Source organism: Mus pahari, chromosome 10 (genome assembly GCF_900095145.1).
Source record: "Mus pahari chromosome 10, PAHARI_EIJ_v1.1, whole genome shotgun sequence".
Lineage (NCBI taxonomy): Eukaryota > Metazoa > Chordata > Mammalia > Rodentia > Muridae > Mus > Mus pahari.
Window position 1 is genome coordinate 92,946,480 of NC_034599.1, and position 13,063 is coordinate 92,959,542.

Here is a 13,063-nt window from a genome sequence, read left to right on the forward strand (position 1 = left end):
AGGCTGGCCTTGAACTCAGAAATCCTCCTGCCTCTGCCTCCCGAGTGCTGGGATTAAAGGCGTGCGCCACCACGCCCGGCGGGAATCTATATTTCGTCTCTGCTACCCCAGACCCAATCAGAGGAGTGACCCCTCAGGCCAGTCTTCCCTGGATTCTTACATGGTTGTATGCTTTCTCTCTGGCTTCTCAGGCCAGGACCATGTCCTCTCCGGCAATGGCGGTTCTTCTCTCTCACATTCCTTCTTCTGTCTCCCTGCCCAGCCATTGGCCACTCACTGGCAACTTTATTTACCAATTAAAGCCAACTGGGGGCAGGGACCCTCAGCATCTTACAGACAGACTTGCAGGTTCCCGTGTGATTTTGGGAGCTGAATACAAATTTCTACTAGAATCTACAACATACATATATAAACAACACTAACTGAACTCAGTAGACTATATAAAAACAAAGCAGATAAGAAGTTGGGAAAGGGGATGGTGAGATGGCTCAGCAGATAAGAGCTCCGACTGCTCTTCCAAAGTTCCCGAGTTCAAATCCCAGCAACCACATGGTGGTTCACAATCATCCATAATGAGATTTGACGCCCTCTTCTGGTGTGTCTGAAGACAATTACAGTGTACTTACATATAATAAATAGATCTTTCTAAAAAAAGAAGAAGAAGAAGTTGGGAAAGTTGCATCTGGGATCTACAGGGATATTCTGTCACCTACTTTTGTTGCAAAGGTTGCTTGGTGGCAGTTTGGTTTTGCAGTTTTGTCATTCTGCCCATTCTGATATGCTGATTTGGACAGACTAAAAATGTCCTCTTAGGAACTTGCAAGTGAAATTTACATGTGTGCCATATCCTGATTTTGGACCAGTGCCTTTCACTAACGGTTTGATCTCTTTGCTCCCAGATTTTCCCATCTTTTCCCGGGGTCCTCTCTTCCTGCTGTTCACTTCCCACTTTCATCCCCACTCCGCACCCCCTACCCCCTGGTCTCCCTTGGCACCTTTCTCCCCCTTTCCCTTTTCTTCTTTTTCCTTTTTAAAGATTCCTGCCAAGAATATGTTGCATCCAGTCACAGTTTATAAAACCTGTTTCCTAACGCTTCGTTCATTTGTTATAAGGCTAGGGAAGTCTTTGGAGTGGCTTCTGCCTTCAGTAGCCATTGCCGCCATCTGGAACTGGTGTGATAAGCAAAATGAATGGCACAGCTGTCATGGCAAATGCGAAGCCAGGTATGAATGAACTCAGCAGCCCAACAGTAACTGCCACCTCCCTATGGCTTCTGACTGTCCCAACTGTCAGAGAACGAGTGATCAACGCTAAGCCCGTGAAATGGAAATATTTATTGAGGAAACCAAATGGCTACTTAAGAGTTAAGGTTGGTCATTTAAGTCTCTACTGTGAGTTATTTGTTCTCCAGAGAGATAGGTCTAATGGTTGAAAGGCATGTAGGTAGGTAGATCAATAGATGTAGATAGATAGATAGATAGATAGATAGATAGATAGATAGATAGATAGATAGATAGATGGGCAAAAGTATAGATAGATGATAGATAGGCAGACAAACATACAGATAGATAGGTAGATAGACAAATATACACATTGATGATACATAAATGATAGATGATAGACAATCATACAGTTAGAAGATCGATGATAGATAGATGATAAACAAGAGGACTAGCTCAGAAATATGTGAAAATCAAGAAGTCCCACAAACCTGCTGTCTGCAAGCTTTCTAGAATATCTGTATGTAATTCAGTCTAAGTAAAATGAACCAAGAATTATGGGTGGGGGAAGGCTAGGGGAGGTTGGAATTTCTGAGTCTGAGCATCCAAAAACCAGATGTTTTGATGTCCAGTGGCAGAAGGGTATGAATGTTCTAGCTCAAGGAGGGAGGGAGGCACATTCACTCTTCAGCCTTTTGTTTTGCTCAGGCCTTCTGCAGATTGGATGGTGCCCACACTTTGGCAAGGGTAGATCTTTACTGATTCAAAGGCTAATTTCTTCTGGAACCATGCTCAGGAACACACATAAATGATGTTTACCAGCTTTCTGAGCACCTCTTAGCCTAGTTAAGTAAACCATCATACACTGGGAAAGCTAATGGATCATTCACAGAAGAATGAAATGTCCAGGTCGGCATTTGCTCCCTGCCTGCAAAGCCTCAAAGGCGTCATGGTCTGGTGCGTGGGGACTGCTTGGTTCATAAGCATGGAATCCCATGGGGCCCAGAATTTGCCATGAGTTTACTATGATGGAATTACAGGAGCAGACCTGTGACAGTGGGATCCATTGGTTTTTCTATAGCAAGTTACACAACAACTGAGGTGACTTTGTGGAATGGTCTGACAGCTGCCATGCAGGCTTGGGGAAAACCCCTACAAGAATTGGATGTCTTCGTTCAGGAAGCTGTGTTGTAATGTCAATTCAGATATCTGTATATGATACTTTGCTATTAATAGGAAGGACCCAGCAAGCAAGGAGCAATACAGAAGAGCTTCCCTATTGACAGTCACTCCTAGTGACCTAGTGGGAACTTCATCTTTATTGTCATTGAAACCCTGAGCTCATCTGTGTTAGGGATTCTCGTCCCAAACAGGAAGGAGTTCTGTCAGGTGACAGGTGACCCTGTAAGTCCCACGGGCTCACAGACACCCGAAGAACATGTTGGCTGTCTTGTGTTCAGGAATCAGAGTGTGAAAAGAGATGTTCCAATAGTGGAAGTTATCGATCTCCATCAGCAGGTGGGAGTGAGGATGTTTTACCTGACAGCAGCAAGAAGAAAGGCATATACAACCTGGGAGATCAAATTTGGTGTCTCCAGGCGTAGACGGGTAAGTGGCAAGTATAAACTAGAAAGGGTTGGTTGTCAGGCATCAGACACTGCAGGAAGGCAAGCTATGCATCACGTAAGCTACCTGAACACAAGCATAGCAGGAGGGAGATAAGGAGTTGCAGGCTTGCCGTGTCTACACGATGAGGGTGGACTAAAATCCATCTTGCTTGCTAAATTTGTCGTGCCAGCAAACGTTTGTGAACCCCAAAAAGACCACCAAGGAGCTGAATCTGATGTAATCACATTAGGGGCTCTTTAAGCTCGAGTTTGGGACACACCACCATCTCTGACATAGCAGAATGGGACCCTCCCAACTCTCCAAGCCCAGTTTCAGGCAAGCATTTATAGAGGCAAGAAGGGGGTAGCTAGCCTGGTTTACATCTGATTGGGGGCGGGCATTATGACCTTTAACATAATTGGCTGGTGCTGGGAGCCAAACCATAAACTTACCTTCTGTTTTCCTCCTGATTGGTGGTTGTTAGGAAGTCAAGTGTCAGGGGCAGGCTTGGGGGTGTAGTTTTGTTGGGGAATAACCTGGAAACTGGTGCTAGATGCAGGTCTTGTTGGGGAGAAGCCTGGAAACTGGTGTTAGGTACCAACTTGTTAGTTTACTTGAGTTCAACCTTAGGTTCTCTAAGATGGAGTCTAAACCCAAAAGATCTGGTCTCTCAAACTCTATCTTGGTTGCTTCTCCTTAGGAGGAAAGGGACTCATAGAAACATTGTCCCATGAGCCCAGGGAGGGAAGTAGATATGTAGAACACTCCAGGGGTGTCCTGTGGTGGTTCTGAGAATGTCTTCTCACAGACATCTGACTGGAGAGTGTAACTGAGGTGAGTGGTGAGGCTGGGGTACAAAGGGTAAGGTTTGGGGAGCATGGGGAGATTCTGTGAGGCTCCTCCTGCAGGCTACTCCCAGCCAATGACTGTGCATAACGAGATCCCTGACAGCTACCTATTGTTGGGAGACAGAAAATTCTTGTAGTGCCAGACTCTGGCTTGAGGACTCCTGATGACCTGGCAGAACCTGTCTTAGCCAAGGACAGTCTTAGGTCAGGCAGCCTGCCATATTTTTTGGCAGGGTTCTTCCAGACTCTTATTGTGAGCTGACAGCTGTCTCAGCAACATGCCCACTTTGAAAACTCACATCACAGCAGGGCGGCGGCGGTGGTGCATGCCTTTAATCCCAGCACTCAGGAGGCAAAGGCAGGTGGATTTCTGTGTAGACCAGGCCAACCTGGTCTACAGAGTGAGTTCCAGGACAGCCAGGATTGCACAAAGCAACCCTGTCTTGAAAAAAACCAAAAAAGAAAAAGGAGAAAGAGAGAGAGAGAAAGAGAAAGAGAAAGGGGGGAGGGGGAAGGAGGGGGATCGAGAGAGAGAGGGGGGAAAGAGAGAGGGAGAAAGAGAGAGAGAGAGAGAGAGAGAGAGAGAGAGAGAGAGAGAGAGAGAGAGAGAGAGAGAAAGGAAAGACGACTTAGAACTAGTATCCTAGTAAAGCCCTTGCATGGTTATCATCGTCTTAGTATCTGCTTCTAGGTGAACTTGTATTTACACACATGGTTATACTATAGGAGGAAAGAGCTGAAAGAGGTTCTGTGGCTTCTCACTTGGGGTCTTGTGTGTACAATGACCCTGGGAAAAAAAGGAGATGGCTCTCTATCTGCATTAAAACAACAACACACACCAAATAGAAACCAAACCAACCAACTAATCAACCAATCATGACCTTGGAAACCAGAAAGTGTGGAGAAAGACAGACAGACAACCTCACGCTGTCATGATCCGTTGCGGATGCAGATCGATCCTTCCCCACTGACGCCTGGTTCCAATTCTTTCAGGAGTTCGTTTTCTGCTTCCACCATGTGGATTCCAGGGACTGAGCTCTGATCATCAGGGTTGGAGCCCATACCTTACCCACTGAACTATCTCACTGGTTCCCAACCTATCTTTTAGCAGCGGCTTTAACATCCTCTAGAGCTAAAGACCAGACTTTCTTTTGAGCTAGATGGAAGCTTTCTGCCATGGTTCAGCCTGCTACAACAAAATACCACACAGTAGGTGGCTCAAATAGATGATGCTTGTTTCTTATCATTTTGGGAGGAGAGAGAGAGAGAGAGAGAGAGAGAGAGAGAGAGAGAGAGAGAGAGAGATTCCTCATAAAGATCTTAATTTGGCTCATACTCCGGATTCATGTGCCTGCTGTTAAAGTATCAACAGTGTATCTCTCCTTTAATCCGTGTAATTATTTCACTCCAAATAAAGTCATTTTGTTACTTTTGCAAAAAAGAAAAAAAAAAAGGAGATTTAATCTGAATCTAAACACCTCCCCCAAGTTTGACCTCCAAACACCTCCCATTGAGATTAGGTAAATTTGGGGTGGGGTGCTTGTGACATAATAGTATACTGTAACAGTTCCTGTCCGTGGTATTGAGGTGTTCTCAGTCCCTCAGACAGTCCTCTGCCATGTGGCTAGGTCTAAGATGTTCCCACTCCCCTTGTGGAAGATGGAATTCAACTCTGAATCAGAGGACTAGGGCCACAAAGCCTTAAAAAGTGATGTCAGCCGGAGAGAGCAGCTTGCCAGGGAATTCATTTTATCTCATCTCTCAGAAGCTGTTTTATCTGCAAATAAATGTTAAAGGTGTGGGGGATAATTACATGAACTGTTATAATAGTCTCTAAAACAAACCAAGAAACAGCCTGGGCTGCCCTGAAGGGTTTTGTGCAGGTTTGACTGAGGTATGCCCGCATAAAGAAGAGAGAAACGGGAAGCACAAGGCTGGGACCATTTTATGGGGAGTCTGAGATAGTTTAAAATACATTGCAAAGGATGATGGCATTAAGTCACTGACCTCACTTGGCATTTCATGACATGGTAACTCTTAAGCGTATATCACTTCTCTCATTATTTCCTTGTGGGTTCCCAAGTACTATGCTATCTGGTGAGATGAGGTCTGTGCCCAGACATCTCCTCCACTCACGTCCAGCCAAATAAAGCCTTCTGTGGGCTTTGTTTGAGGGAGGGAAGTAATTGACCATGTGGACAAGCTATCTCCTTGGATAATTTGTTTTGCACTGCTGGTAGTTAAATGTTTTAACAAGTTTATCAGTCCCACTTGCTTATCAAATATGTTAAAAACCGGAACTTTAGCGCTAAAGGCCAAAGCAAATAGGACAAGTACTGCTGGCTTAAACACTTCCTTCTCACAATAAACCTGAGTTCAAAGAAGCTACAGAAAGGCAAAGTGTACTTTTTAGGGGCAATTCAAGTCAATAAACATTTACTGTTAAAGATCCTTTTAACCCTCCTGGCCTGATACAGTGGGTTCTTTATTCAAGAGGGTGCTTAGCGCTTAGCTCCAAATCCTGAACTATTTTTTATTGAGATTATCAGATTATCAGAGAGCATGCACAGGGACAAGGAATTGAAAAAGCTCCGTTTTGATTCCATGCTCTTTTCCTCCTTACTTTGCCAAAAAAAAAAAAAAAAAAAAAGGAAAGAAAAGAAAAGAAAAAAATAGCTCCAAGATCCAAGAAACAGCCTATACATAGAAATAACACTGGATCCAGATTTTTTTTTCCCTATCTGGTTAATACGTGTGGGGCCATACTGATCAACATTTCCCAAGACCTCACTAGCTAAGACTGTTGTTACTCAGGCTACATGTCTGCTGGGTTGACGGGGTCTGACTTCCATGCTCGCTAATGGTTGCCCAAGGCAGAAAGAAGTTCCTAGGAAGGCAGGTAACAAACACCCAGATCCATATGTGACTCTCACATGGCTATCCCAACACATCTGCTGCTCAAAGCCCAGGAGCTCTCTGGACATCTCTTTCAGATGTTCACACTGGAGCTTCTAGGGATGGCTTGCAGAGTTTGAGAAAGCCTGAGATTCTGTAGTGAAAAAGAAAAAAAATTGAAGACATTTTGAAAACAGAGTCTGGGGACAGGGAGGTTAGTGTCAAGAGCAACTCTTTTTTTTTGGAGGGGGGGGAGAGTTATAAGTAGGAGAGTCTTGGTAAGTGACATCCAAGTTTAATGCCAATTATAGCCCCCTGGATGACCTCCCGAAACCCATCCTTGCAGATGTTACAGATCCGTGAAGTCTGAGTTAAGAGCCTCGGCTGTGGCCCCGGGCCTGAATAGGCAGCCTGGCTGTGTGCTGTCTAGATGTGCTGTCTACTCATCCTTGGGGGGACCATGGATTGTGAGTGACAGGAAGCCTTCTCAGGAGGATGGGGGAAGGACATTGAGCAGAGATATAAACATGTCCTGGGTACCTGTGACTGGCGTTTTGGACACGTGGCACTAACTCACAGAGGGCAAGGATTTCTCCCCGAAAGGCTCACTGGGATGCAAATTTCATTCATTAATTAAAAAAAAAAATTTACCCAGTGAGGAGACCGCTTTATGTTTTTATCCATAAGGAGTCCAAATACCATCTACATTAATTTTTGTTTTGATTTTGAGGCAGGGTCTCATGTGTCTCAGGCTGGTCTCGAACTTGCTGTATGGCTGAAGCTAACTCTGAACTCCTGGTCCTCCTGCCTCCACCTCCCCAATACTTGTATCAGCGATGTGCACCATTCTGCTGGACTCCACTTTCATTAACATTGTCTTTTCCTCTTCTCCCTGGTGGGAAGCCAGAGTTGCTTCTTTAACCATTTCGTCCCCATGGCAAGCCTGATGTAGGTTATTTTCTGCACTTCTCACAGGTCCTATTTCTTGTCCTTGAGTCAGCCTGGGATAGATGGAGGTGCCTGTCACTCTGCCTGGTTCTTGATCAGCAGGTCCTACTTGTGAGACTTGGGACTTCACTGTGTCACTCAAACTCATACCCATCCCCCACTGAACAGACCACCGACAACACTGCTTTGCGCCTTGACCATTGGCTCTTTTGTTTAGGCCTTTGTGCCAGCTACTAGAACTACACAGACTCAAGGAATATATCACTTCCACAAACCCAGCTCTCTAGTTCACCCCAAACAAGTAGCAGGACACACCAATCTTCCCTCTTGTTTGCAGGAAACAACACCTACTTCTACACAACTCCAGAAACTCTTAAAAGATGCCAGAGTACCTTGATCCCAGAGCTGATGAGATCCACAGAAGACATCCAGTCTCCAAGAGATCCAAGAACTGGTCCTGGGCGTGCTCAGACAAAGAAACCCAGAGATACCAATAAATGTGACAGCTTCAAGCCTCTTAATGTAGGACTGGATCCACAGTCCGTCCAGTAGGGTACCTCTCTGATCATACTGTAGCAGCCAGGGGAGCCTGCTTTTGCCCGAGAGAAAGCTCTGGAGTGAAGGCAGGTGATTCTATGAGCAGAGAAGAGTTTTGAATGCTCTCACCAGGGACCATGCTAGACCATGGAGGCTGAAGATACCTTGAGGGAGCCCACACTAGTTGTGGGTGATCAAGGTAACTTTGTGAGAGTAAGAGGAGGATCCTACTCCACAATGGTACATCAAGGGTCTATGAAGGACCTCCCCTGCAGCCACTGTAGCTGACACTGGGATATCCGTTCTCATTGTATATCCCTAGGTCTTTAGGCTACTGGAGTTTGTCCATTGCTTTGATGGCACAAAAGGGCCTTTCTTTTCTTTTTAATCAAACCTTTTCATTATGGTTGCAAAAGAGAAATCTTGGTCAAATTACAGATTGTCCCATGAAGAACCTTTCACATCTCTGCCCATGAGTTTGATTCAAACTGAGCTGAGAAGGTACAAGATGTCCTGATGCTCTTAAACAATTTCTTCTACCTGAGAGGATTCTCTTGGAGCCCTGTGATAGAGCTCCGAACAGGCTTGCCAAGTGTGTGTGGTTTATCTAAAAATTCTTGTGATCTCCTATTGTCCCCACATATCAACTTAAGGGTGTGTGTGTGGGGGGGGGAGGAGCTTAGGGAAGGGAGGGGCTTCCTAGGGAGTTCTTAGGTTTAGTTTTAATCTTCTGCCAACAATTTACTTTCCTCTGTGTGGCTGGATTGGATGATTAGTCAGTGAGTTACCAGACTGCATACAGGAAAAAAGTGTCCTCACTTCTAAGACTTCAAATACTGGTGAACTGCAAATCTCAGGCTGAAAAGTAAGTTCTGGGCTCCTGGGTTTGAGTTTTCTGAAAGAGTTATGTGGAAGTCAAAAAAAAAAAAGGGGGGGGCTTTTAGGAATTGAGGTTCCTGATGTCTTGGAGTAGGCTTGAGTTCAAGCTACCTTCTGCAGGGAGGGAACTCCTGCAGCCCAGCTTAGACCCTGGACTTGAGTGGCAGACGGTCCAGGTTAGAACCACAGCTCCCCTGCTTGCAAACTGTGTTCACAGTTTAACCCTCTAACCTTCAGTTTAGACCCTTGGTTAATTTTCTTCTGAAGTCTGTTGATTTTGGAGCATATTCTATTTTCAGTGTTCTCCATCTGTGGTCATGACTGTGAACCTGGTGATACTTTGGCCTCCTCTAATAGTTATAGTCATGAAATTTTTTCCTTTTCTTTCACTGACTTGGTTAGAATTGTTCCAGTAGTATTGACTAGCTAAAGTGACAACTGGCCTTTTATTACAGGCAAGCTTTAAAGGAATGTTTTGTGTGAAGAAGGCTGATCACTCTATACTGTTATCTATAATATCTTTATATTACCATCTATTTCCATCTGCATAATACCTATATATTACCACCTATGCATTGTTCTGGCAGGTAAAATTTGTCAAATTAAGAAAGCTTCTTGAATTTTTTTTTTAAGCTTTATTTATTTATTATATGTAATTACTCTGTAGCTGTCTTCAGACACTCCAGAAGAGGGCGTCAGATCTTGTTACAGATGGTTATGAGCCACCATGTGGTTGCTGGGATTTGAACTCAGGACCTTCGGAAGAGCAGTCGGGTGCTCTTACCCACTGAGCCATCTCACCAGCCCCCTGAATTTTTTTTTAAATGATGAATGTGTGTCAAAACTTCCCATGTGTGTCCTGATACTCCAGTGATCGCTTTCCTTTTCTTTTGTTAAGAGAATTGTGCATTACTAGCATGTATATTAACGTCTTTTATAAATCTAAGATGAATTTGTTTTTAATATTGTCAGGCCTGACTTGATCATATTTCACTTGGGATTTTTTTTTTCCCATCTAACTTGTTAAGCGATATCCTTACTCATTTTTGTGCAGGTTGTCTACATCAGGATCACCAGGGCGACTTCTAATGAACTCTGTTGCTTAAAGGAGAGGCTGGAAGGGCTGAAGGACATGCTGAAGGAAATTCATCTCTCCCTGTCCCTGGTCCTGGTGTTTGTCTGTGGCCTGCTGTACCAGCTCACCCTGAGGTCTCAGTGCTTCTTTGCCTGCCTGCCTCCTTTCACATTTCCACAGGGTCTGGAAGGCCTCCTGAGGAATGGACGAAGCATCATGTTTATAGAGACCTCTGAGAGAGTGGAGCCACCTCCGCTGGTCTCCTGTGCTGTGGAGTCTGCTGCTAAAATCTATCCTGAGCAGCCCGTCATCTTCTTCATGAAAGGACTCAGCAACTCCATACAGCTGACTTCAAATACCAGCTACCCAGCCTTCTCCCTCCTCTCATCCATTAATAATGTTTTCTTTGTGCCTTTGGACATGGAAAGAGTGTTCGAAGACACACCCTTGTTTTGGTGGTACACAAAAGTAAGTATTCAAATCATCAAGTCTGTTTTGGGTGGGAGAAACAGAACATGTAGGAAATGGGTTCAATACTCTCACTGTAGACAGGCAAACTGAGGGCCTGAGGGCAAGGACTCAAGAGAGTCAGGTGTAGCACTCAGACTGCTAGGTTCCTACTTGGCCTCTGTTCAGCCTGTGACGTTCTGGTTCAGGTAAATGTCACTCTCGTTGGCAATTAGACTGCTTCCCTCTGCACAGAGGTTTGTTTCTTTGAGGCTCTTTGATATATGGGAGACTTTTCTTAATTGAATGAATTTTAAATCTTTTCTAGGTATACAGAGGCCTTATTTTTCATTATAACTTAAAGCCCATCTATGTTAAACCTTTTCAACACCAGAGGCAGAAATGAAGTGATATTTAAGCTGAAAGGGATGTAGGTGGAAAATTCAGGAAGGGTTGGTGTCATGGTGTTCCACGGGATTGGGTTGTATTGAGATAGGATGGAGAAGCCACAGAACCCCGAGGAATCTGATGACCCTCCTCTTAGCAGTATGTCGTAACAAGGAAATAATATTTCAGTATGATGTTGGTCTTACAGAGGATGCTCAGTTGGGTGGTGCTCAGTTTAAGGGAGTTAAAGAGCAGTTCTCCACTAGACAGGGCTTAGCTGACCTGTCATCATATGGAAAGTATAAGACAACCTGGAATAAGAGACTCCTCTCCATTCAGCTACTCAACCGACTCCAGCATTAAAAAGAACTGAGGAACCCTTTGTTGGGGGACACACCAGTAAACCCACTACTTGGGAGTCAGAAGTATGGAGATTAGGGATTTAAAGTCATCTTTCGCTTCATAGCAAGTTGTAGGCTTGCCTGGGCTACTTGAGATTCTGTTTCAAAAAGCAACAACAACAACAAAAAATTATAAAAGACAAAGACAAATCAAGCCCCCCACTTCCCTGCTGCAACAAACAAACAAAAAACTAAAGCGACTGGATGCTTACAATAGACACTTGAATATGATTGAAATAGAAGCGACGTTCAAAAATGTTGAGCATATAAAGAAAATTATTCTTAAAAACATAAATAATTTAAAAGTTGGTGTCATAACATCTACTTGCCATATGAAGTTCCATCTAAATTCTAGGTCACCCTGGACCAAATGCCAGCAAATATTTAAGCTTTGTGAACCAAGTAGCAAAAGAGAGGTTATTGTATCCATTGCCCTGTTAACTTACAAGGGCTCCTCTAACAATTGATCTCAGATTTGTATTTACCCTCTCAGCTCTGGAAGCCACAGTCACAGCCGAGGCTGTGGGGGAGGGCTCTTCCTTGTTTCCTATAAGCCTCTGGTAGCCACGCTGTGACTTGGCCTGGAGCCTATCAGTCCACTAGCTGCCTCCTTCTTCAAATCCTCTTTGCCTTTGTGTGTGTGTGTGTGTAGAGTCTCCATCCACCTCACTCTTTAATGACATCTGTGATATTTTCAAGGACCCATCAGGGTAACCCAGGATCATCATCACCCCATCTCAATGTACTTAACTTAATCACATCTACAAAGATCCTCACTCCACATTTACAGGTTCCAGGAATCAGGACCCGATATCTTTGAATGGTCATTATTCAGCCTACTATAGTGTAGTCTTAATAGGAAAAAAGAAAAATTTCCCCTCCCCTGCCCTGTCTTGCCCCAGTAGTTGGGCTCTGGTGGGTAGCATTTGGCTGGCAGGCTTGAAGCTAGTTGCTGTCTTTTGGAAGCATTTGTCAGACTAAGCTGTAAGCCTGTTAGGACCCTTCTAGTAGATTAGGTAGGCAGGGGCTGGGGTCGAGGGTAGCGTCTCAGGGGCAGCTTCTCTTTGGGCTCCAGTGACTTTTAGATGCTAAGGTCCTATCTGTTATAAGAGCCTGGTCAAACTGGAGCTGGCCAGGAGGAAGTAGATCAACTCAAATGTATTAAATGTCCATCTGTTGCTAGTCTTGGCAGTTGCCTGCAGCCAGGGTTTCTGGAAAGTGGGTATCATTGTCCCAGCAACAGCATGGTATGTAACAAGCCAGGAAGGCAGGTGGCAGGAATAGAGGAGACAGATAGCTTGGTCCCTGTGGTTCTAAGCTGCTGGAGGATGCCCCAGGACCACACAGCTTGCCCCTTACCTAAGCTAGACTGTTTTCATCTAAACCGTACTCTGCTCCTTGGGCAAAGAAATCTCAAAGCTTGTTTTGGGGGGGAGGTGCTGTACATTACATCTTCTTTTCACGGATGAATTACTCAATAAGACTATCAAGCCAGCTGGTGGTGGCACATGCCTTTAGTTGCAGTACCTGGGAGGCAGAAGCGGGAGGATTTCGAGACAAGCCTGGTCTACAGCTTGTTTCAGTATAGCCAGGGCTACATAGTGAGACCCTTTTTTTTTTTTTTAAAGTAAAACCTCATTATGGAGGCTGAAGAGATGGCTCAGCAGTTAAGAGCACTGACTGTTCTTCCAGAGGTCCTGAGTTCAATTCCCAGCAACCACATGGTGGCTCGTAACCATCTGTAATGAGATCTGATGCCTTCTTCTGGTGTGTCTGAAGATAGCTACAGTGTGTGTGTGTATATATATATACACACA

At 44.6% G+C, this 13,063-nt stretch overlaps 1 protein-coding gene across 1 annotated transcript in view; it reads left to right on the forward strand.

Moving 5' to 3' along the window:
• The first annotated feature begins 10,006 nt into the window (after nt 1-10,006).
• A4gnt (alpha-1,4-N-acetylglucosaminyltransferase) overlaps nt 10,007-13,063 on the forward strand; it is an 8,021-nt gene continuing 4,964 nt past the window's right edge. Inside the window, exon 1 of the mRNA XM_021205898.2 lies at nt 10,007-10,479. Coding sequence (XP_021061557.1) covers nt 10,069-10,479 — 411 coding nt within the window. The 5' untranslated portion in view covers nt 10,007-10,068. The remainder of the gene's footprint in view (nt 10,480-13,063) is intronic.